This window comes from Schistocerca nitens, chromosome 1 (assembly GCF_023898315.1).
Source record: "Schistocerca nitens isolate TAMUIC-IGC-003100 chromosome 1, iqSchNite1.1, whole genome shotgun sequence".
NCBI lineage: Eukaryota > Metazoa > Arthropoda > Insecta > Orthoptera > Acrididae > Schistocerca > Schistocerca nitens.
The window spans coordinates 592,200,631-592,226,072 of NC_064614.1; the positions used below are offsets into that span (position 1 = coordinate 592,200,631).

At 39.9% G+C, this 25,442-nt stretch overlaps 1 protein-coding gene across 3 annotated transcripts in view; it reads right to left on the reverse strand.

Annotated features, from left to right (window-relative positions):
- Positions 1-25,442, reverse strand: part of LOC126255978 (tumor susceptibility gene 101 protein) — a 177,506-nt gene that overhangs the window by 148,481 nt on the left and 3,583 nt on the right. For all 3 annotated transcript variants that reach the window (XM_049955444.1, XM_049955446.1, XM_049955445.1), the window contains exon 3: positions 2,711-2,795. In XM_049955444.1, the coding sequence (XP_049811401.1) occupies positions 2,711-2,795 (85 nt within the window). The remainder of the gene's footprint in view (positions 1-2,710; positions 2,796-25,442) is intronic.

The window sequence follows — 25,442 nt, forward strand, 5'->3', positions numbered from 1 at the left end:
ATCTATTAGCAAAAATCAATTCTGGCATAGAATATTCAATAAGAGTTTTGTAATGTTCTTAGAACTGGGTATTTCCCACATTTCACTAAAAATATACCTTTACTTAGATGTTACAACAACAGGTAAGATTTGTGATACATTTCAACTAAAGGTACATACAACAATTTGAATTTCTCACCAACTGAATCTCTGCTTAAATGGACGATTATGTAAACATCAAATTCCACAACAGCTGACAATTGGTCTCCCTCCACTGTTAACCATAAGAAGATTGCTAATCAATAAAAATGATTTTGTCAAGTGCAAAGTAAAAGCCTCAATCACAAGTCAACAAGTTTTTACTGAAGATGAAAGTGTAAGTATTATGATAACATTGTTGTTGTCACCATTGTCTTAGTCTGAAGATTAGTCTAATGCAGCTCTGCATGATACTCTATCCTGTGCAAGCCTCTTCCAATCAATTTTCGCAACCTAAATCCATTTAAAACAGCTACTATAACTGGGCTTTTGTTTCCCAACACTCTTTACCCCACACTTCCTTTTACTCCCAAACTGATAATTCCTTCATGCCTCATGATGTGTTGTATCAACTGACTCCATCTTGTGTCAAATTGTGCCACAGATTTCTTTTTTCTCCAACCTGCTTCACTAATAATAATAATAATAATAATAACAAAATTTTAGTCATTCAGCTGATTACAGCAAAAGACAAAGTCAGGAGCATATATTTCTACATAAACTACAATATTGATGTAAATTGGTTTACATAAAATAGGTACACAATAGAATGCAGTATTTTCTTCTTCAAAAAATTCATCAGTGGTGTAAAACTGATTGTTCACTAGTTATTTCATCTACCCACCTAATCTGCATCATTCTTCTGTAACACAACATTTTGAAAGCTTCTGTTCCATTCTTGTTTTAATTGTGTATCGTCCACACGAAACCACATTCCACGCAAATACCTTTCAGGAGTTCTTAACACTTAAATTTATATTCAAAGCTGAACAATTTTAATTTTTTAAGAACTGCTTTTCTTCCGATTGATCGTCTGCATTTTATATCCTCTATACTTCTGCCAACTTCTGTTATTTTACAGCCCAAATACTAAAACTCAATAACCACTTTCAATGTGCCATTTCTTAATTTAACTTATTCTGCATAAGCTGATTTACTCTGACTACATCCCATTATCCTTGTTTTACTTTTGTTAATGTTTTTCTTATTAACTATTTTCAAGGTATGATCCATTTAATTCAACTGCTAGTTTAGTCCTCTGCCATATATGAAAGAGTTACAATATCTTTACTAAATGTTAAAATTGTGAACAATGATCTGACTTCCAAAGATACATGACAGCTTAGAATATGCAAAAACAGCCAGGCCCAAGCACAGAAAATAATTGGAGTGTAAATAACGTTAATGTAACTGGTTGAGTCAAGGCTTCATAAGCTGTTAACAGTTCACCTTAGCAAAAACTGAAAACACTGGCATTTGAGGGTAACAGCTTGCAGTAAAGCAAAGTTTACAATATCTTTTGACTGTTATGGGCAAGTTATTTGTTTAGGTAGTTTTATATGACAAGCAATATACAACCTAGAAGTTGTAGGTGGTGCTTTACATGTTGAAGTGAAGTGCACAACTGAACAAGAACCTAGTACAAACAAAGAAAATCCAGCTGGTTTGGGCTGCAGACCTAGACTTACCATAGAAAATCAAAGACCTATACGTAAGCATAAGTGAAATGCTGAAATTGAAATGGTGAAGGTGATGAAATCTGGTGCTTTCCTAAGGCAGCAACACAAAGTAAAACTAGGGGTAGAAGAAAAGAGAAATCAACAGTACTGAGAATTTAAAAAAGTGCTGAATTGAATTTCAAACCTTTAACAGATTGAAGAAACTGAAAACTAATTTTAAAGCACATTAAATCTGAAAAAATAACAAAAAATAAATACAAGGCTTCAAGAAAAGTGATATTAGATTAATCTTCTGATAGCCAAGATGGTGAAATCTTTTACACAATGTGTCTGATTGTGAAAATATGAACTTAAAAATGATGATGATCTAAGGACTAGAAATAAATGCTGTAGTTTGCAGGAAAGAACAACGAAGTCCTATTTGCAGGGCAAGTAAAGGAGAAAGAAGACAAACTAAAATTCATGCGGCCAAGTCTACTGATATTTTTGCATTCTGTATCACTAATTTCGAAGCATCTGTATCTATAGATAATTTCAATAGAAGTATGCACGAACTATGATGTAAACAGCTACACTGTACCAGCTCAATGTAGCTCTGTGTGTGTGTGTGTGTGTGTGTGTGTGTGTGTGTGTGTCAAAATAAGCACAATAATCACAGTTGCACCATACAGGAACAAGCAAGTCACGACAGGTAAGCACATGCACCCAGCCTTGCTCTGTCGATAAAATTCTTCCTCCGTAACTTTTTTTTCCGGTAACTTATGGTCTCATTTACAAAACAAAAACCAAATATAATGAAAATCACATTTCAAGTATTGCAACTCAGATGTGTGAGCTTTCCCTTAGTTAGACACATTATAATTGTAATATTACAGTAAGTGAAGAGTGAATGTTGAAACGGAGGGAATAAAGAAATGTAAAATAACTGAGTGCACAACTTAAACAACATATAAGACCGTATTAACTACCTATCATCAAATTGTCAATATTTTAGTTCTTACACTTAAACTCACCAAATGGTTCATAGTGAGCACCTAGGCCACGGTACTGGTCTAGAGCATTCATAACATCATTTCTTGTTGCATCAGGATTCTGGTACTGCAATAAAAACAACAAAATAAAAACCGTATCCAGCTGCCATACAACAATGCATCATCATTTCCTAAGAAACTATTACTGCTAAATATTTTCTAACAAAGGAAACATTATGACACCATTATTTCTGGAGGTTTACTGACCCCTTTGCACCAAAAATGGACACTGAAACAGTATACAGAAAACAGGAAAAATCCAAACAATAGTAGACATTCTAAAACTCTGAAACATGTCACACCTATACAATAATTTACTGGTGCTGCTATACATGAGTGCCCCCCCCCCCCTTTTTTTTTACACCCAGACAATCCACTTACACAGTGGTGGATGTACAAGTCATTTCACCATTAAGGCAGAAGAAGACATAAAAATAAATTTCTTGGGCGTTATTAAATACACTGAAGGGGGCAAAAATCACGGGATAGTGATATGCTTGTACACATATAGTGCTTTGGTGGAGGTGTCATTTACACTCAGGTGATTCATTTGAAAAGGTTTCTGATGTGATTATGGCTGCATGACGTGAATTAACAGACTTTGAATGCAGAATGATAGTTGAAGCTAGACACATCAGAAATCATTAGGGAATTCAATATTCCAAGTTACACTTTGTCCAGAGAGCCCGAAAATACCAGACTTCAGGTATTACCTATCACCACAGACAATGCAGTGACCAACAGCCTTCATTTAATGACCAAGAACAGTAGCATTCACATAAAGTTGTCAGTGCTAACAAACCAGCAACACTGTGAGGGATGTATGACGAATGTATCTGTTAGGACAGTGTGGCAAAATCTGGCGTTAATGGGCTATGGCAGCAGACAACTGACACGAGTGCCTTTGCTAACAGCATGACATCACCTGCAGTGCCTCTCCTGGTCTCGTGACCATTTCGGTTGGGCCCTAGATGACTGGAAAACTGTGGCCTGGTCAGATGAATTCCAGTTTCAGTTGGTAGGAGCTGATGGCAGGTTTTGAGTGTGGCACAGATCCCACAAAGCCATGGATACAATTTGTAAACAAGGCACTGTGCAAGCTGTTGGTGGCTCCATAATGATGTGGGCTGTGTTTACATGGAATGGACTGGTTCCTTTAGTTCAGCTGAACCGATCATTGACTGGCTGCTTGGAGAACATTTGCAGCCATTCATGGACATCATGCTCCCAAACTATGACAGAATTTTTATGGCTGACAATGCACCATGTCACTGGACCATGATTGTTTGCAATTAGTTTTAAGAACATTTTGGACAAGTCAAGCAAATGATTTGGCCACCCAGATCGCCTGACATGAATTCCATTGAAAATTTACGGAACATAATCAAGAGTTCAGTTCATGCACCACATCCTGCACCAGCCACCTGCAGAGGCAGAATGGCTCAATATTTCTGCAGTGAACTTCCAATGATTTGTGGAGCCATGTCACATGAGTTGTAGCACTATGCTGGGCAAAAGTAAGTCCAACACGATATTAGGAGGTATCCCATGACTTTTGTCACCTCAGTTTACAGATGAAAGTTAATTAATGTTGCAGAATATCTTGCAAAACCATCACACTGTCAGCAGACCACAAAAGGGGCATAATAGGGGGAAACATTTTAACAAAAGCAGATATCACATATTAACCTACTGCAATAATGTGGGTAGTGATGGGGAGAGACAATGAAGGCACAAAGGGAGGAGGGGGATCAAAATGGTAAACTGTAAAAAAAAAAAAAACAGTACAAACAACACAAGCAAAGCAAAATTTAACAAATCTGGCATCTATGAGTTAATTGTTGCTCATGTCAAAGTCTATACATATCTCTGAAAGCAGACATCTGCAGGTTAAACCAACCATTAAATTGTACAACACAAAAGTCTGAAAAAGAAATTGACATCTCTAAGCATGACGTGATTCTGAAAATATTTTATAAGCACCCCAAAAAACTTAAAACAGTTGACAAACTTCACCATGCACACACTTTAAATCAAAGCTTAAAGTAAAGTTATTAAGATTGTTTTATCCTGAAAAACAACCAACCAGCTGTGTTTGTAGTTAACTAGAGACATATAAGCTGTGGTAATTTACAGTCATTCAGAACAATGAAGAGGTTGTAAACAAAAACTGAACAGGTCATACTGGTGCGTGTAACGATTTGAAACAGAAATCTACTTCAACAGACTGATAGAAAATTTATAATTTTAACATCTGGAATGGTGAAAATACAGAATCCCAATGTTCCTTAATGGCATATTATACAATGCAAGTAAAATAATGAGAACTACAAGTATCTGTGGGGCTAAGTCGATCTCACAGATGTGCCACATTATAAAGGATTTTCAATGGCAAATTTGTGCTAGTGTTTGCTGAAATATTTGTAAGACTCATAAACATGTCTTTCAATGACCACTGTTTACTTTAACACTCAGTCTAAAACCAATTATTGTGATTATCATTGTTTCATATGACAGTGCTCTCTCAATAACTTGACCAGTCACATCAACCACATTAGTATGTGAACAATGCTCATGCATGTAAGATGTGATCATCAGTGCCATACTCTTAAGAATGTGCAGATTTTTGTGTCTGTTTTTGTAGAGTAAACTGTACAGTTACCTGTTTCTATCTGAAGTCATTTGAAGAATTAAATGAAATCTACAAATTAAATTAAGAGACATGTAAAAGGACTCCTTACATCAGCCAAATAACATAAAACACAATGATCCCTCTGCCTGCTACATCTTCAATCAAGGACTGCACTCCATATTTAATGTGCTTTTTGGTGTTAATAATAATGAATTCAATTTAAAAGATCTGCATTACACAATACCCTACTCTCAAATGAGTATTTTGGTGCATATTATGAAAAAATACTAAATGCCCTCTTTGTAAACTATTTGGAAAAATATATATATAGTTCAGAAGCCCACTCATTATGGAAATATATTGGAACTTGCAACAACAAACAGACCTGGCTTCCTTGGAGGTTTCAACACTGAAACTGGTACCAATGACTGTGAGGCAAACAAAGCAACGATGATCATAAAACTACAAAAGTGCAACTAAAATGCGTACAAACCTTTACATGTTTAGTGAGCTAGATAACGAGGCAGCTGTGTCGTACCTCAAAGAGGAACTTAAAACATTCACCTCTGAGCAGGCTTCTGTAGTACAACGGTGGCTCAAGTTTAACCCTTGAGCTGGCGCGCTGATTTTCTTAACACGAGCAGGTGCGTGGTGTATTTTGTACACATGTAAAGAATAGCTGTCCCCCCCCCCCCCCCCCCAAGGTAAACGTGAATGAGCACAAGCACAGTTTAACCTTGGATTAATCAAACAATCATAAAATAAACTCATATAAGTTAAATCACTGTTTAATTAAACAATAACACAATTTAGCTTTCGCTGGATCATTCTGTTGCCATGTACAAGTGCTACTCCTCAGCAATGGACCCCTCAGAGCATTAAACAGCGCAGTGGCATCAGACCCCTCCCAACTGCTTATTCAATTGCTAATTATCTTCTAGACAACTGCCTCATTGTGGGGTTATACTGCTAGCTCAGAATCTGAGTGATAGATCGTAAATTTTTTCTCACCTAGCTTGCAATTTTTATGACAACATACCACTTATCACTGTATTAGCTGAGGCAATGATGAATAGGTAGAGGCTCGCAATTGGAAAACAACAACAGAATGTTACACGACAATGTTATTTATGATTGGCAGACTTTATATGTAGGCATGCCTGCTCGACGGTTAATAGAATAGCTGACCAAGCACTGGATGGATATGAGCTTAGCAGAACAGTTCATGGTGGGAAAGACTTCCCATGATACAAAATCGCTGTAAAGGAATTTCTAAAGAAACAGTAATGACTGCATAATAGTTTAAAATACAGCATTGTGAAATAGATACAAACATGTTAAATGAAACGTGCTTAGCTTATGAAACGACAAGATAAGATGTGAAGCCTATTGACTACGATAGCAGGATCTTATTGAAAGATCTCTCACAAAACCTAAGAAATTCTAGTCATATATGAAGGATGTCAGTGGCATCAGAGTAGTGTCAAGATGCTCACAGATGCACAGGAACAGAAACTGAGGATAGCAAAGTGAAAGTTTAGTGTCTAAGAAACAGTTAAATTCGTGAGAAACAGTTAAATTCGTTAAAATTAAACAATATTCTAGGACCCAATTATATCTCTATCAGACTGTATACATATTTAGCAGCTGATTTAGCCCCTTATTTAACTACAACACACTGTAGATCCCTTGAACAAACTGCTTCGTTCAGCAGTTTGAAGTAAGCACAGGTCACAGCCACCTATATGGAGGTTAGCAGAAGTGATCCACAAAACTACTGTCCAATGTCACTGAAATCCATCTGTTGCATTTTTCTAGCACATATTTTGAGCTCTATCAAAATGACCTTCATACAAATTAGCTTGGGTTTCACCTCGAACTTTTGTCACATGGCATCCTGAAAGCCACGGATCAAGGCAATCGAGTGAATGCTGAATGGTCTATTTCCTGACTTCCGAAAAGCATTTGACTTGGTACCACACCAACATTTTTTAACAAAACTACTATCATATGAGATATCAAACACAATTTGACTCGATACAGGATATGTTGGTAGGGAGGAAATAGCATGTTGTCTTCAATGGGGAGTCACTGACAAAACCGAAGTGTGCCCCAAGGGAGGTAATCATAACCAATGCTGTTCATGTTATGTGGCAAGACAATATTAATAGCAACCTCGGACTTTTTGCAAATTGTCTAGTTACTTAAAATTAAGTACTATTTGAAAAACATTGCACAAATATTGGGTCAGATCTTAATATGATTTTTCAGGTGGCACAGAGATTGGAAACTTCCTTTAAATGGGCAGACGTGTTGGACTGTACACTTCACTAAATCCAGTAAAGTACCAGGTGGTTATAATTAAACTTTCCCTATTTAACACATTATAACATGGAAACTAATTACTGTAAGAGTACCAAACTTGGCAGCATTAATGTCAAGGACCTGAGGAAGGGAAATAATGATGCAGAATGAATTCAGCTGAAACACTTTTAATGTGCTGCTACAGTACATCATACCATTACATACCGATACCATTACTGATACAAAAGGGGCTCAATATGACACCCATCAGTGTCCAGAAGAGTCGGAAAGCACAGAATTGCATTCTGCATAGCAGAATGAAGCATGTCCATAGGTATGCTGGCTACCTCTCTTGATATGCTGTGCTTCAGATCAGTACATGTTTGAATGTTCCCCTGGTAAACCCAGTCCTCCACGTAGCCCCCCAACCATAAATCACAGGGAGTGTTATCAGGTGACTATGCCAGCCAAGCAATAGGAATAATTTGATCATTTCCAAGTGTGTTTCAGAGAAGCAGGTAAACTTCGTGAGAAATGTGCAGTGGGGCCCCATCTTGCATGAAAACATTTCAGTTCAATGTGTCTCTCTCCTGCTGGAGAGCCCCGCATTCACCAATTCTCTGTGTTCACTGCACCCTCAGAAAAAAATGAGCTTTGTCTGTCCATAGGATTATCCAGGGTAGGCCTTGTCAACTTCAATCCTCGCAAGAAAGTGGAGAGTGAAGTCAACATGTTGTCGTGTGTCCTGTGGTGCAAGCTGCTGTATGATAGGGATCTTGTATGGATACCATTTGAGAATGGTTCGAAGCACCTTCCGTACAGTGGATCATACAATGTTCAACTGTTGTGACACAGTACGCGCACTGCCTGACGATCGGGAATTGTGCACAGTGTTGTCTGCCATAGCAACAGTGATTTCATCAACCACCTGTGGTGCAACCGGTCATCGGCCTCTCTGTGTAGTGATGTCCAGTTCTTGAGTTGATACGAACTTTCTCATCATTAGCTTAATTTTAAGCTTGATGTCCTGCAGTATATGTTAATGACAAACTCAACTGGATAAAAGGCTGAAACCTAGGTTGTAATTACATAGACAACAATACAGTCAAATGGCGGTATGTTCATTTAAAAATTATTGTATGAGTGTTGCTCAGTGACGTCAAAAACTGTTTCTTCATCATGCTCCGCACAGCAGATGGAGAAAGAGGACCATTCTGTAATCCTTTCACCTACCAATATTCAATGACTGATCACAGTACCCGGTAGCCATAGTTGGAACTGGACAGTGGCACTGTGACACATGTAAATCATGCACCCCATACTCTGGACATTAATGCTACCAATTTTAGTACTCTTGCGGTAATTAGTTCCCATGTTATAATAAGTTTAATAGGGAAAGTTCAATTATAACTAACCATTAGTATCTAAAAACAAAGATGATGTGACTTACCGAACGAAAGCACTGGCAGGTCGATAGACACACAAACAAACACAAACACACACACAAAATTCGAGCTTTCGCAACAAACTGTTGTCTCATCAGGAAAGAGGGGAAAGGAGAGGGAAAGACGAAAGGATGTGGGTTTTAAGGGAGAGGGTAAGGAGTCATTCCAATCCCGGGAGCGGAAAGACGTACCTTAGGGGGAAATTATATATATACACACACACACACACACACACACACACACACACACACACACACACACACACACACACACACACACACACAGTGAGTCCAGATCATGAAGATGTCATCAATATGAACTTCAGAATTTCCTCTCCAACCTCAACTCCTTTGGTTCCATCAGATTCACCTGGTCCTACTCCAAATCCCATGCCACTTTCCTTGACGTTGACCTCCACCTGTCCAATGGCCAGCTTCACACGTCCGTCCACATCAAACCCACCAACAAGCAACAGTACCTGCATTATGACAGCTGCCACCCATTCCACATCAAACGGTCCCTTCCCTACAGCCTAGGTCTTCATGGCAAACGAATCTGCTCCAGTCCGGAATCCCTGAACCATTACACCTACAACCTGACAACAGCTTTCGCATCCCGCAACTACCCTCCCGACCTGGTACAGAAGCAAATAACCAGAGCCACTTCCTCATCCCCTCGAACCCAGAATCCCCCACAGAAGAACCACAAAAGTGCCCCACTTGTGACAGGATACTTTCCGGGACTGGTCCAGACTCTGAATGTGGCTCTCCAGCAGGGATATGACTTCCTCAAATCCTGCCCTGAAATGAGATCCATCCTTCATGAAATCCTCCCCACTCCACCAAGAGTGTCTTTCCGCCGTCCACCTAACCTTCGTAACCTGTTAGTTCATCCCTATGAAATCCCCAAACCACCTTCCCTACCCTCTGGCTCCTATCCTTGTAACCGCCCCCGATGTAAAACCTGTCCCATGCACCCTCCCACCACCACCTACTCCAGTCCTGTAACCCGGAAGATGTACACGATCAAAGGCAGAGCCACATGTGAAAGCACCCACGTGATTTACCAACTGACCTGCCTACACTGTGATGCATTCTATGTGGGAATGACCAGCAACAAACTGTCCATTCGCATGAATGGACACAGGCAGACAGTGTTTGTTGGTAATGAGGATCACCCTGTGGCTAAACATGCCTTGGTGCACGGCCAGCACATCTTGGCACAGTGTTACACCGTCCGGGTTATCTGGATACTTCCCACCAACACCAACCTATCCGAACTCCGGAGATGGGAACTTGCTCTTCAATATATCCTCTCTTCCCGTTACCCACCAGGCCTCAATCTCCACTAATTTCAAGTTGCCGCCACTCATACCTCACCTGTCATTCAACATCATCTTTGCCTCTTCACTTCCGCCTCGACTGACATCTCTGCCCAAACTCTTTGTCTTTAAATATGTCTGTGTGTGCGAGTGTATACCTGTCCTTTTTTCCCCCTAAGGTAAGTCTTTCCGCTCCCGGGATTGGAATGACTCCTTACCCTCTCCCTTAAAACCCACATCCTTTCGTCTTTCCCTCTCCTTTCCCCTCTTTCCTGATGAGGCAACAGTTTGTTGTGAAAGCTTGAATTTTGTGTGTGTGTTTGTTTGTGTGTCTATCGACCTGCCAGCGCTTTCGTTCGGTAAGTCACATCATCTTTGTTTTTAGATATATTTTTCCCACGTGGAATGTTTCCCTCTATTATATTAACCATTAGTATCCTATGACAACAATGTCAATCGATACAATCAATACTTATATAAGAACAAACAGAAAATCGCTGAAAGAGTGTGAGAACATTGTCATTAAAGAATAAGCCAAATAAATTATAGCAGTCAAGTAGCCACTGTATTCAAGAATCACTTCCCTGAAGTATCTGAGATGTTTGACAAGGGTACTGCAAGAAGCAATGCCACATTCATACAGACAAATCAAAGTTAATCCATGTTCTGCCTCATAATTAAGAACTCTCAATGAGTAAGTAACATCTTTTAGTACTAAAAGTGTGTTTCTCACATACAAGCAATGCATTCAGTTACAGATGCAATACATCACTGTCACAAGGGATATTTCCATCTAGACTGAAATATCCAAATGTTTACAACAAACATGGCACAGCAGATGTTAATAGTTACCAACAAGTCTCACTGCATACCTCCTCCTTGATGGTACTGAACATATCATGCACATAAGAATCATAACACATCTGTTTCAAAATAAGATACTGAGTCAGTTTAAAATCGGGTTTTTAATGGGCTCTCTAAGAACAGGCCAGTTTTTAATTCAAGAGTCAAATCACACAAAATCAGAATGACAATATACTGCCACAACAGCTATTTTCTGTTACTTGTCAAAAGCATTTTGATTGTGCAGTTCACAGAATTCTCCCAGAAAATCTCAAATATTACAGCATCAGCGATCTAACTGATCTTATCATTTTTTTACATCCTGTCTAACTTTGTGGACCAGAATGTTGCTTTAAGAACCTCTGGGGGGGATTTATACAATGAAACAGAACCTTCAGGGGGATAACCAATACAGCTGTACCATAGAGATTGATACTATGCTCTTCTTATATCCAAAGGATTTTCCATCATATATCCACGAAACAGAAACTGTTCACTTTGCTGATGATGCAAGTGTTACAATCAGGCTTGAAAAAGAGTAGCTCCAACACTCAAAGATATAAATAATGGTTCTCTACATCTGGACTTTCACTAAATTTATGTGAACAGCAACACCTGCTATTCAGGTGGCCTACTGTACAAGACCTGACTACACCTATGGAAATAATGCATGAGGGTGAATCAATAAACGTAACAGAACATTCTAAATTTTTAGATGTCTATCTATATTGACAGAAACCCGAACTGACAGTCACATGTTACAGATCATCTTAAATATCTAAGTAGCAAAAGTGTGTTTATGCTCTCAGAGGCTTTTCCATTGCGTGCTGTTACTGGCAGTGGCTCACATGATGAATCATGAGAGGTGAGCATGGTGAATCGTGAGTGAGATGTAGGTAGAGAATGAGATTCCAGTTCATAATTTCATATGGTTAGTAAATGAAATTTGCATGTACTTTGTTACATAAGGCTAGAATTTCGCCAGATCACCAGAATTTTCAATAAAATTGGAAATAAGACATACAAATAGGATACTGTGATGATTAATGTGTATTTTGGGCTATGCTGCACATCAAAATCTATTAGGGCAATCTTATTTTTGTGCTGGGATTCGTTGACTTCACCAACTCACAAGCAAATTACCACAGTCCAACTTGAACCTAATCTACAAAATGTTTTAATAGGAGGGCTCCAAGAAATGAGAGACAAAATAGAAGAGCCGTTTGAACCACAAGCATACACAGTTTATAAAAGGAAACCAGGGCAAAGGGCATTGAAGGTATGCCTCAATTTGGAACAGGATTTGAAGTAAATATAAAAATAACAGATTCAGTAACTGCTTGTCAAGCAATACCACAAAGAACTGTAACTTTTAAACACTGAATAAAACTTACACAATAATAAATCTTCATTCTTCTACAAATGAATAAAATATCTAACAAAAACAAAGGAAAATGTAAGGTAAATTTTGGGACCTTATAAAACAAACCATGAATAGGTAAATAAAAGAAATGTGAAAATCTTATTGGGAGAATTCAATGCCTAGTTGGGAAAATAAACAAAATATCAAGACAATTGGAAAATGAAGCCCACATAACTTTACAAACAAGAATGACCAAAGGCTCTTAGAACTCTGCAAAGAACACAGCATCTATCTAAATCAACATACTTCAAGAGGTTGGTTGGTTGCTTTGGGGCAGGGGACCAAACAGTGAGGTCTTTGGTCCCATTGGATTAGGGAAGGATGGGAAAGGAAGTCGGCTGTGCCCTTTCAAAGGAACTATCTTGGCATTTGCCTGAAGCGATTTAGGGAAATCACAGAAAACCTAAATCAGGATGGCTGGAGGTTTGAGCCATTGTCCTCCTGAATACAAGTCCAGTGTGCTAACCACAGTGCCTTCTCAGTTGGTACTTCAAGAGGAAGTCTAAGCTTAAAATGTTGAAATATACAGATTTGAAACAAATACTAACAAAGAGATAGAGGGGCTGGCCAGTACTTACCTCAGCTCAGTACAGCCGATAGATAACACAAAACAGAACAGAAAATTTACATTCCTAGCTTTCAGAACTTTGTTCCTTCATCAGGGAGGAGAGAAGGAAGAAAAGGGAAGAAGGGAAAGTGGATTCAGTTACTCACAACCCAGGTTATGAAGCAACAGGGAAAGGTAAACAGGGAGGGTAGCAAGGATGGAGGCATGGTTGTCAGACAAAGATATTCTACTGTTAAGTACTGTGCCGGCTTCAAACCAAAGAGGATGCATACAGAAGTAAAGAGGTATATAGTATAAAGATAAACACAACTATGTAGGATGAAAAGATGTGTGAATGGCTAAAGAGGAGAGGGAAAAAAGAAGAAGACTGAAGAGTAAATGGGAGTGAGGTTGGTTAACGTAGGTTAAGTCCAGGGGAATGGCAGGATGAAAGGATGTGTTGGAGTGCAAGTTCCCTTCTCTGCAGTTCCGAGGGACTGGTGATGGGTGGGAGAAGCCAAATGGCACGTACGCTGTAGCAGGTTCCTAGGCCCCTAGACTTATGCTGGACGGCATGCTCCACTACTGGGTATTGGACATCTCCTAGGCGGACAGTTCGTCTGTGCCCGTTTATGCGCTCAGCCAATTTAGTTGTCGTCATACCGATGTAAAAGGCTGTGCAGTGCAGGCATGTCAGCTGATAAATGACATGGGTTGTTTCACATGTGGCCCTTCCTTGGATTGTGTATGTTTTACCAGTAGCGGGGCTGGAGTAGGTGGTTGTGGGGGGATGCATGGGGCAGGTTTTGCAGCGGGGTCAGTTACCGGGGTAGGAACCACTGGGTTGAGAAGGTGGTCTGGGAACATTGTAGGGTTTGACAAGGATGTTACGGAGGTTAGGGGGGAGACGAAAGGCAACTCTGGGCGGTGTGGGGAGAATATTGTCAAGGGATGATCTCATTTCAGGGCTTGACTTGAGAAAGTCATATCCCTGGCGGAGTAATTTGTTGATGTATTCGAGGCCAGGATAATATTGGATGACAAGGGGGATGCTTCTGTGTGGTCTGGGGGTAGGAACATTGTTGTTGGACGGGGAGGAATGTATTGCTCGGGAGATCTGTTTGTGGACAAGGTCTGTAGGATAGTTGCGGGAGAGGAAAGCACTGGTCAGGTTATTGGTGTAATTGTTGAGGGATTCGTCACTGGAGCAGATACGTTTGCCACGAATACCTAGGCTGTAGGGAAGGGAGCGTTTGATGTGGAATGGATGGCAGCTATCAAAGTGAAGGTACTGTCGTTTGTTTGTGGGTTTGATGTGGACAAGGTGTGGATGTGAGTTTCAACAAGATGAAGGTCAACATCCAGGAAGGTGGCTTGGGTTTTGGAGAAGGACCAGGTGAAATTCAGACTCGAAAAGGAGTTGAGGTTATGGAGGAAATTAAGGAGTGTTTCTTCACCATGAGTCCAGACTACAAATATGTCATCTATAAACCTATACCAGGTCAGGGGAAGCAGCTGTTGGGTCTTCAGGAAAGCCTCCTCCATGTGGCCCGTGAAGAGGTTGGCATAGGACGTTGCCATCCTGGTTCCCATGGCCGTTCCCCTGATTTGTTTGTAGGTCTGGCCTTCAAAAGTGAAGTAGTTATGGGTGATGGGTGAGGATGAAGTTGGTAAGTGTGATAAGGAATGAGGTTTTTGTAAGATCTTTGGGTGGGTATTGGGAGAGGTAGTGTTCAAGGGCAGAGAGACAATGGGTATGTGGGATGTTTGTGTATAGGGATGTAGCATCTATGGTGACAAGAAAGGTTTCAGGTGGGAGGAGAGTGGGAATGGATTTGAGGCGTTCTAGGAAGTGGTTTGTGTCTTTGATGAATGATGGGAGTCTGCAGGTGATAGGCTGGAGGTGTTGATCTACCAAAGCTGAGATACGTTCTGTTGGGGCCTTGAAGCCTGCCACAATTGGACGGCCAGGATGGTTCTCTTTGTGGATTTTGGGTAATAGGTAGAAGGTAGGGCAATAGGTGGAAGGGATACGTGGCTCAGGTGGAGTGAATATGTCTATGGAAGCCGTTGTGAGGCCTTGTGAGGGACCTTGGATATTTAGTATTTTCTGCAGCTCAGTCTGGATGGAGGGAATGGGATCCTGGGTAACAGCTTTGTAGGTTGAGGCGTCGGAGAGTTGACGCAGTCCCTCTGCGCCAAGTACCACAGTTGTGGAGCCTTTATCCGCCGGGAGGATGACAATAGAGTGGTCTGTTTTCATCTCCTTAATGGCACGGGATTCAGCTGGGGTGATGTTGGGGGTTGGGATGTTCTTCAAGAAGGACTGGGAGGCAACACCGGATGTGAGGAATTCCTGAAATGTCTGCAAGGGATGGTTTTGGGGGAGGGGAGGAGGATCCCTCTGGGAAGGCGGTTGGAACTGTTCTAGACAGGGTTCAACACTGGGTTTAGTATTTGGGGGCTGTGTTTGGGTGGTGAAGTGATATTTCCAGTTGAGGTTCCGAGTGAATGAGAGGAGATCTTTAACCAGAGCAGTGTGGTTGAATTTAGGCGTGGGGCTAAAGGTTAAGCCTTTTGATAGAACATATGTCTCTGGAGGAGAGAGGGATCTGGATGAGAGGTTTAGAACTGAATTGGGACTGGTGGTATGTGGCATTTGACTGTGGTTATAGTTGAGATTTGGTCTGTGTGGGGTTTGTGCTGGGATTGTGAGATTGAGTAGGGTGGCTAGGCTAGGTTTGTTGGCTATGAGGGGGGTTTGTTGAAGGTGCTGTTGCGGTTGGTGTTTGTGAGGGATAGGGAGAGGGACCCCACTTCTTAGGTGTTGCACTAGCACTGTGGATAGTTTTTTCAGGTGGTGTGTGGCATGGAACTCAAGTTTGCAGCTGGCTTCTAGGATGATGTTCCTGAGTGTGTTCTCCAAGCAGGGGTTTGAGAGGTGGAGGACTTTGAAGAAAGATAGGAGCTGTTGGGAGTGGTGGTTACACGAAGTAGTGTAGAGATTCAGGACAAGTTGGGTAAGGGATAAGGATTGAAGGTTCTGGAAGTCCAGGAGAGACTGGTGGAAGGAGGGATTGCACCCAGAGATGGGAACTTTTAAGGTAAGTCGTTTAGGGGTAATTCCAAAAGTTAAGCAGGACCGGAGGAAACATATGTGGGATTGCCGTTTGGCTAGGGTGAAAGCATGTTTCCGGAATGAACGTAAATAATGTGGTATAGGATTAGGGTACATTGTGGGTAACTGGTGGGTAGGGAAATTAAATAACTAAAGTTAAAATAGCAATAATAAGAAGGAATAAAACAAGGAGGGAAGGACGAGAAAGAAAATAAAATCTGTTGGTAAAGTTCAATACCAAAGGAAGATCAATAAATAAGAAAAGTACGGATAAAGGTAGACCAGACCAAGCAAGTATGTCCAGATCAGGGCAAACGAACGCACGTTGCTCAAAAAGGATCCCGTGTGGCGCAGAAAGGATCCCGTGTGGCGCAGAAAGGATCCCGTGTGGCGCAGAAAGGATCCCGTGTGGCGCAGAAAGGATCCCGTGTGGCGCAGAAAGGATCCCGTGTGGCGCAGAAAGGATCCCGTGTGGCGCAGAAAGGATCCCGTGTGGCGCAGAAAGGATCCCGTGTGGCGCAGAAAGGATCCCGTGTGGCGCAGAAAGGATCCCGTGTGGCGCAAAAAGGATCCCGTGTGGCGCAAAAAGGATCCCGTGTGGCGCAAAAAGGATCCCGTGTGGCGCAAAAAGGATCAAGATCGCGGGTGGCGCAAAAAGGATCAAGATCGCTGGTGGCGCAAAAAGGATCAAGATCGCGGGTGGCGCAAAAAGGAGCAAGATCGCGGGTGGCGCAAAAAGGATCAAGATCGCGGGTGGCGCAAAAAAGTTCTCGGGTGGCGCAAAAAAGTTCTGGGGTGGCGCAAAAAAGATCGCGGATGGCGCAAAAAAGATCGCGGATGGCGCAAAAAAGATCGCGGATGGCGCAAAAAAGATCGCGCATGGCGCAAAAAAGATCGCGGATGGCGCAAAAAAGATCGCGGATGGCGCAAAAAAGATCGCGGATGGCGCAAAAAAGATCGCGGATGGCGCAAAAAAGATCGCGGATGGCGCAAAAGGTCCCAAAAAATTTCCCTGTGGCAGAGAAAGATAGCCAATGGCACAAAAGGTTCGCCAGCAACAAGAAATCGACGATTGTTGGCTGGAAAACAGCGAATAACGAACGTTAAAACTATGGAGTGTTAAATAAATAAATCAATAAATAAATAAAGAGAAGTGGACTATAAACAGAAGAAGATAATTGGAGGGAGGGAAATGAAACTAGCACAGTTGGTGACGAAAATATATAACACTGAAGAAGAGAAAGTGTTAAGATGACAGATGTAAGTGATAGCTATCAAAAGGAACAAAACAATGAAGAATGTGGACCATATAGGTGATCTAAATGATTAATGGAAAATCTCATATAAAGATGTGAAACAAATACTAACAAAGAGATAGAGGGTCTGGCCAGTACTTACCTCAGCTCAGTACAGCCAATAGATAACACAAAACAGAACAGAAAATTTACATTCCTAGCTTTCAGAACTTAGTTCCTTCATCAGGGAGGAGAGAAGGGAAAAAAGGGAAGAAGGGAAAAAAGGGAAGAAGGGAAAAAAGGGAAGAAGGGAAAAAAGGGAAGAAGGGAAAGTGGATTCAGTTACTCACAACCCAGGTTATGAAGCAACAGGGAAAGGTAAACAGGGAGGGTAGCAAGGATGGAGGCATGGTTGTCAGACAAAGATATTCTACTGTTAAGTACTGTGCCAGCTTCAAACCAAAGAGGATGCATACAGAAGTAAAGAGGTATATAGTATCAAATAGTTCAAATGGCTCTGAGCACTATGGGACTTAACATCTATGGTCATCAGTCCCCTAGAACTTAGAACCACTTAAACCTAACTAACCTAAGGACATCACACAACACCCAGTCATCACGAGGCAGAGAAAATCCCTGATCCCGGCAGGAATCGAACCCGGGAACCCGGGCGCTGGAAGCGAGAGCGCTACCGCACGACCACGAGCTGGCTGCGGACGGTATATAGTATAAAGATAAACACAACTATGTAGGATGAAAAGATGCATGAATGGCTAAAGAGGAGAGGGAAAAAGAAGAAGACTGAAGAGTAAATGGGAGTGAGGTTGGTTAACGTAGGTTCAGTCCAGGGGGATGGCGGGATGAAAGGATGTGTTGGAGTGCGGCACGTACACTGTAGCAGGTTCCTAGGTCCCTAGAATTATGCTGGACGGCATGCTCCGCTACCGGGTATTGGACATCTCCTAGGCAGACAGTTCGTCTCTGCCCGTTCATACAGATTGGAGGAAGGGAGAATGGCACCTAGACCATGTCTGTATACATAAAAATTTTCATAAGGAAACTTACAACATTAAAAGTATTGGGAAATGTAGATATAGACTCAGGCCACTACTTAGTTAAAATACTAATCAATTTAACTATGTCAGAGGGGAAAGAATGGAAAAATAATAAAATCGATGGGAGCTACAACCCACATCAGCTAATGAAAAATGAGAAATATCAACAAGTAACACACACCATTCAATTGACAGATGATCTAGGAGAACTGGTACCAAGTCTCAAAACCAAGCCAAGAATCTATCTCCCTTGAACACCAGAAAGTAAAAAATTCCATGAAGAAATACACCAGTCATGATTAAAGCTTCGAAGATAAAAAATGCCTTCAACCTCAAAATGAAAGGAAAAGATTCACTCAAAGCATTAGGAGACTCAAAAGAGGACTTCATGAAGACATAATAAATTTTATAGAAAGTAATAACCACAAAACCAATTTCAGAAACTACTACAAAATATTTGGGAAATAACAACAGCATGAGCCTCCTACGCTAATTCTGAAGGATGAAGATGGAAGAATGGCACACTGTAACACAGAAAATACTGAAATCATGGCAAAAGCATTTAATAAACTTATGATATGTAAAGAACTCTTACAAATCAATGTAAATATTCTGATAAAAACTAAACCCAACAAATTTGGAGCTCCAACTTTCCGAAAACTAGAAAATAATTGTAAGGCATTTGGAAAAGATAAGTTTTTTTTTATGTGGAAACATTCAAGTGATGTAATTAAGTATTCCATGCAAATGGCTCTAACAAAAGTTTGGATAACAGAGCATTTCCCAGAACATTGGATCACAGCCACCATTCACCTAATAAACAAGGAAGGAGATAACAGCAATGTGGACAACTACAGAGGGATCATTCTGCTAGACTGCACATACAAGATTTTATCCAAAATCTTATATGGAAGAATCATGGAACAACTAGTATAGGACTTAGAAGAATATCTGGGATGTGTCAGACCATGGAGAAGTTGTGCAGATCAGATCATTAGTTTAAACGTAATTATGGCATACAACAGAAAATGGAACAAATCTCTGTTAGTAACATTTGCAGACTTTTAAGACGGCATATGACTGACTTAACAGACGTTCAGCATTAAAAATTTTAAGAAAGCTATCACTTCTCGAAAACTAATTAAACTAATACAACTTACTCTAACCAATACCAAACCAAAAGTCAAATTTAGGAGAGAAATTTCTGAACCATTCCCCATAAAAACAGACTTAAGACAGTGTTACTGCCTATCACCGTTACTACTCAACTGTGCACTAGAATATATTGCATGTCCCTCATCAACGGTCATCAGGCTCATTTTCTTTGATGTTTTGGCACGTATTTGCAATTCAGTATTTGCTATATGCAGCCGGAGTTGGTCCAAACAAATACTGTTCGTCACATCTTTTATGCCACATCCAATGTTGACAGAGTGCATTGGTTTCTTTCCCATTAAAAACAAAATGATTTTTAAAATGGAATTTTACGTGCCTGCAGAGTGGTCCCAAATTAGTCTAATGCAATATTTTTACTCCAGCAGTGTTTGAGCAGTGCTGCTGCATGGCAGGTCAGGGTGCTACTGTAGCTGCTAGAGTACTGGTTATTCTTTGTGTTTAACTATCACTGTTAATACATATTGATAAAATGAATACCACACTTGACTCATTTGGAATCGCTTAACCGAATGGGCACATAAAATTCCACTTTGAAAACTATTCTGTTTGTAACAGGAAACAAACTGACACATTCCATTAACACTGGGTGTCATATGAAATACGTGACAGGCTACATTTGTTTGGGCTGGTCTCTGGTACACACTGCAAAAACAAAATTACAGATATCTTCAGAAACACCAGAGAAAACGCATCTAATGACGATTAGATAAGACACCCTGTATAATGAGAGAATGGCACAAGGATAATCCAAAGGATTGGAAGAACACAAAATTATACAAGTTCAAACTGCTTGGGATCTGCTGATGATCTTGATCTCCTTGGCCAACAATGTTCAAGAAACCAGACAGCAAGTTAAACTGCTAAAAAAAGAAATATCACAGACAATCAGGCTCAGAATGGCATTTAAAAGAAAATGAGTGTGTGTGTGTGTGTGTGTGTGTGTGTGTGTGTGTGTGTGTGAGAGAGAGAGAGAGAGAGAGAGAGAGAGAGAGAGGGGGGGGGGGGGTTACACTAACTGATCCACCACTTGCAAACAAAATTACAATAAAAGAAGAGGAAATCAAATTCGTTGTTAAATTTAAATATTTAGGTGAAATAATGACATACAATATAAATGAGAAACCAATATTGCAAAACACAATAAAAACTGAACAAAGCAGTTTACATTGCCAAAACCATGTACAGCAAAGAAAGCCTATTGATTGCTGCAAAATTAAAACACTGTAAAATAGTTTTATGCAGCAGCTCAAACTGTCATCAAAAGAACTAACATAGCAGAAATTGACAAATACTCAAGACAGATTAAACAATAAGTAGGATATGCATAAACAAACAATATCATGTAGGCTATGTGCACAATGAAGAATAGTTTTAAATGAAATACTATGCAATGAAATAGAATAGTTAGAGACTGTGATCAGGAAGAAACGCATCTCATTAATTGAACATCTTATTAGAACAGTAAAAAACATAATTAGCAAGATAATAATATAAAAATGGTGGAATATTAAGAGCAACATTAAATGGATTACAGAAATTAATGAAGACATAAGAGAACACTAACTACAGTAGATGACCTAATAAGCAAAACATACAAAACCTGAGGACGGCAATGAACATAAACATAATACAAATGAAGATCAGTAGACGAACTATAGGAGGTGTGATAAAAAAAGATTGAAAGAATGAAGAGATTCTGGGTAGACAGAAGAACATAAACTTTATATAGCAATAAATTATAACAATCCTTTATATAACCACTGTATTATTGAATCGTATTACTGAAATATTATTGAACTGAATAGGGTTACCAAATAATAACTACTCCATGTATAAACCCTTGTATAATCGACTAAAGTGGTCCAATGAAGACCATGAAATAAATAAGTTGCAATAATGATATATGTAAATCAAACAAAATATTTAAAACAAAGATGCTGTGACTTACCAAACGAGAAAGCACTGGTAGATAGACACAATAAAAAAAACACAAACACACACACAAGTTTTTTATTGTATCTATCTACCAGCGCTTTCTCATTTGGTAAGTCACAGCATCTTTGTTTATATATATATATATATATATATATATATATTTCCCCACGTGGAATGTTTCTTTCTATTATATTCAAACAAAATATTTATTATCACATATCAAGCTTCATCCAATTATAGATTATGATATGGGTGACTAATCAATTCTAAAGCTACATACAGGCTAATAAATTTAATCCAAGTTTATAATACATATATTGTTACTTTTTCAGACTTTACAGGAGGCCACTCACTGAAAAGCAGAATGAATTGGGAAGGGGTAACATCATGGAGAGAGGGGGAACTGCTGGTGCAGGAAATGGGGAATGTGAGCTACCAGAGATGGAGCCCAGAACGAATAAGGGAGCAAACAATATGTTGCAAGGATATGTTTGGTGGTGGAGAGGCTGGTGGTGGAGGGGAGGCATATGATTCCTGTGGCAGGGGGTTGGGATGGGAGTGGCATAGGGATGGATTAGGATGTAGTGCAGGTTGGGTGAGTGATGGAACATTGCTTTAAGAGAGATGAAAAGGATCTTGTGTAGGATGTACCTCACTTCATGGATGATTCTGAGTGACAAGGGGTGGGTGGGGGGGGGGGGGTGCTCTTTCATGGCTAATTCTTGGGTGTAGTGGAAATTTGGGGTGTTTGGCGATATGGCACAGGAAATCTTTTTTACAGACTAAGTTTGGTGGGGTAGTCGCTGTTCTGCACTCAGAGGCAGCACACCGCACCTGGTACACGCAGCACTTTGAGACCAAAGCGCAGCTACGACACCTGAAGATGGGCTTATAACAGTCCGAAACCGACCGTGTGAAAATAAAGAAATTTACGACAGAAGTGGTATTTTCCACATCTGAAAAAAAGAAGAACAAGAAGAAGAAAGGTGATTAGGTAATGGAGGCTCAAAATGGGTCGAGAAATTGGAAACAATGCTTGCAAAGGATTTATAGTTGCACATAAGAAATTAGTTCAACTGAAAATGAGAAAATAGCTCACAGCTGCAAGCTAGTCCATTTTCTCTATGCAAATCTCACTGGAGTAGTCAGCACTGACTGAATGGTTTAAAGAAAAAGCCAAAATCACGAAAGATGTGAGGCTGGGTTGCTTATTGTCAGAGCTGACATTTAATTTGTGTATTGAGGAGGCACTGAGATATATAAACGACTCTTTATGAAAAAATTTACATGATCCACTTGTAACATACGAGTGGTCCCCAAAAGTAAACAGGAAGTGAGTTAGATGCTTAATGAAATGGAACATATGCCAGCTGATCATTATAGTATGAACTTAAACTAAAAGCAATCTGAGACAATAGTGTACACAACAGATGGACATGCTGGATGACTCAGTGTCCAACTTGGGCATGACTCTGGAAGAAGATGAATTTTACTGCATCAGAAATAGAACAGATGAAGAATGAAGATGCAAGAAGGCAAAGTAGCAGGGGATTTCTATAAAATGAAACAACAGTTAACGCCCAAAAATATAAAAACTGAGACCAAACAAACTTAATTAAAAGCAATGTTTGGGCACAGGGTGGTATGACCGTAAAATGTGAACAATGGGAAAGACATAAATGAAATGATCAGAAGCCACTGAAATGTGCTGTTATAAGAGACTGTTGCAGATCAGATGCAATGATCAAGTAAGGAGTGAAAAACATACTGCGAAGAGTTAAGGAGAAAAAATGCAAACAAAGAATGAATCAAAAAGATCAGTCTGATGATGTTCCCAGCTGGGTACACGTGGCAAAAGCTAGTGTTTGTTTTACCTTTGACTTGGGCATAGCTGCTCAAAATTCTGACTACTGCTTCTTAGCAATGTAATTTTACGATTTACCAACTGTTCATTCTGATGAAGCCACCCGTAATAAGTGTCGAAATCTAGGTCAATGTACACCTAATCTTCATGTGCAACAGGTTGGCTTTTTAACCTTATATTGGAATCAAAAAGAGAGAATAGTAGGCCACACATTCCAGGATTAATAAACAATGCGTTTCCAAGCTGACAGACCAATGACATCATTTATATGGCAGATATGCGAGCCATAAGGAATGATGAATGGATGACGACATTAACAACACAAAACATCAACAAAACAAAAACCAACAAACTAACAGGATGACCACAGGGGTAGGAGATGTGGACGAGGATATCCTATCTTAAGAACATGAAACCTATCAAAAACTTGTAGATATTGGCCAACAGAGGAAAAATAAAACTAACTGAATCGCCACAGGGGTAGGTATGGTAGATGATGATATCCTTTATTAAGAACATGAAACCTGTTAAAAACTTGAAGACATCAGCCAACAGAGGAAAAATATAGCCCCCCCCCCCATGAGGGTAATAGTAGCAATATAATACATGATGAAAAAAAAAAGAAAAAAAAAGGATTGTTGACACATTAGTTGGCTTACCCTACTCACAACAAAACTTTCATTCATCCTAACCTAATCCTGAATAGAATAGATATCTTTGCTCCATCGATATGCTCCCATCTGGGGGAGGGGGAATCATATAGCAGTTGAATAGTCGGACCAGGCTGTAGGAGCTCTGATGCCTTGATGTCCGCATCACTCTAATAAAAAGAACAATTGCCAGCAAATGAAGTGGGGGAGAGGGGGAGAGAGGGAGAGAGAGAGAGAGAGAGAGAGAGAGAGAGAGAGAGAGAGAGAGAGAGGTAAGGATTGTGTTGACCATGCAATACTTTTGCATAAACTGACAAATTGTGGGATTAGGGAAAAAGATCAACCATAACCCATATCATAACTGGGAGTAGGAAATTGAAGGTTGTCTTTTAAGTCGACAAATAGGGAAGAAATTTGAATGAGCATAGTGTTAAGTAGGGTGCGACCACAAGGTTAAGTCACGGATCTTACTTTTCTTGATGCAGCCTACATCAACAATCAGCCACTATATATGACTCAAAAAAATCTCTCATCCCGGATGACATGTTAATATATACAAATGTGATGAAGAGGGTACCATACAAAATGATTTTGCAAACAGTAGAATTACTGCATTATCCAAGAGGACAATTGCAAAGGAATGTACGAATTATTGAACACCAGCCCTTCTGTCAGATGCATCAGAAGTACTACTGTGAATAAAGAGAGAGATTTACAAAGAAAATATATTGCAACTTAGCCAATGATCAATTATGTTTCACAGCATGGAAAGGATCAAGAGAAGCAATCTGAAACATAGTCAAATTTTGAAAAAAAAAAAAAAAAAAAAAATTAGAAGTAAACAGAAAAACATACTGCAGTTAACTGAAGTAGAACAGGAATTTGATATGGCTGATTGAAGTTATTACTTAAAGCACTGAGCAAAGTAGGGCATGACTGGAAGGGCAGATGACTAATTACAAGTATATATGAAAGTGAAACTGGTGAACTGGATATTAATGGCAGTAAAAAAGGAGCAAAAATCAGAAGGTGCCCTCTATCACCTTATTTGTTTGATATGTTCATCAAGGAGACACTAAAAACAATGAAAGAAAAGATGATTGGAATCAAAATTAATGGTATACATACTCACTGTGTCAGATTTTCCAGTGACTCTGCAAGAGTGG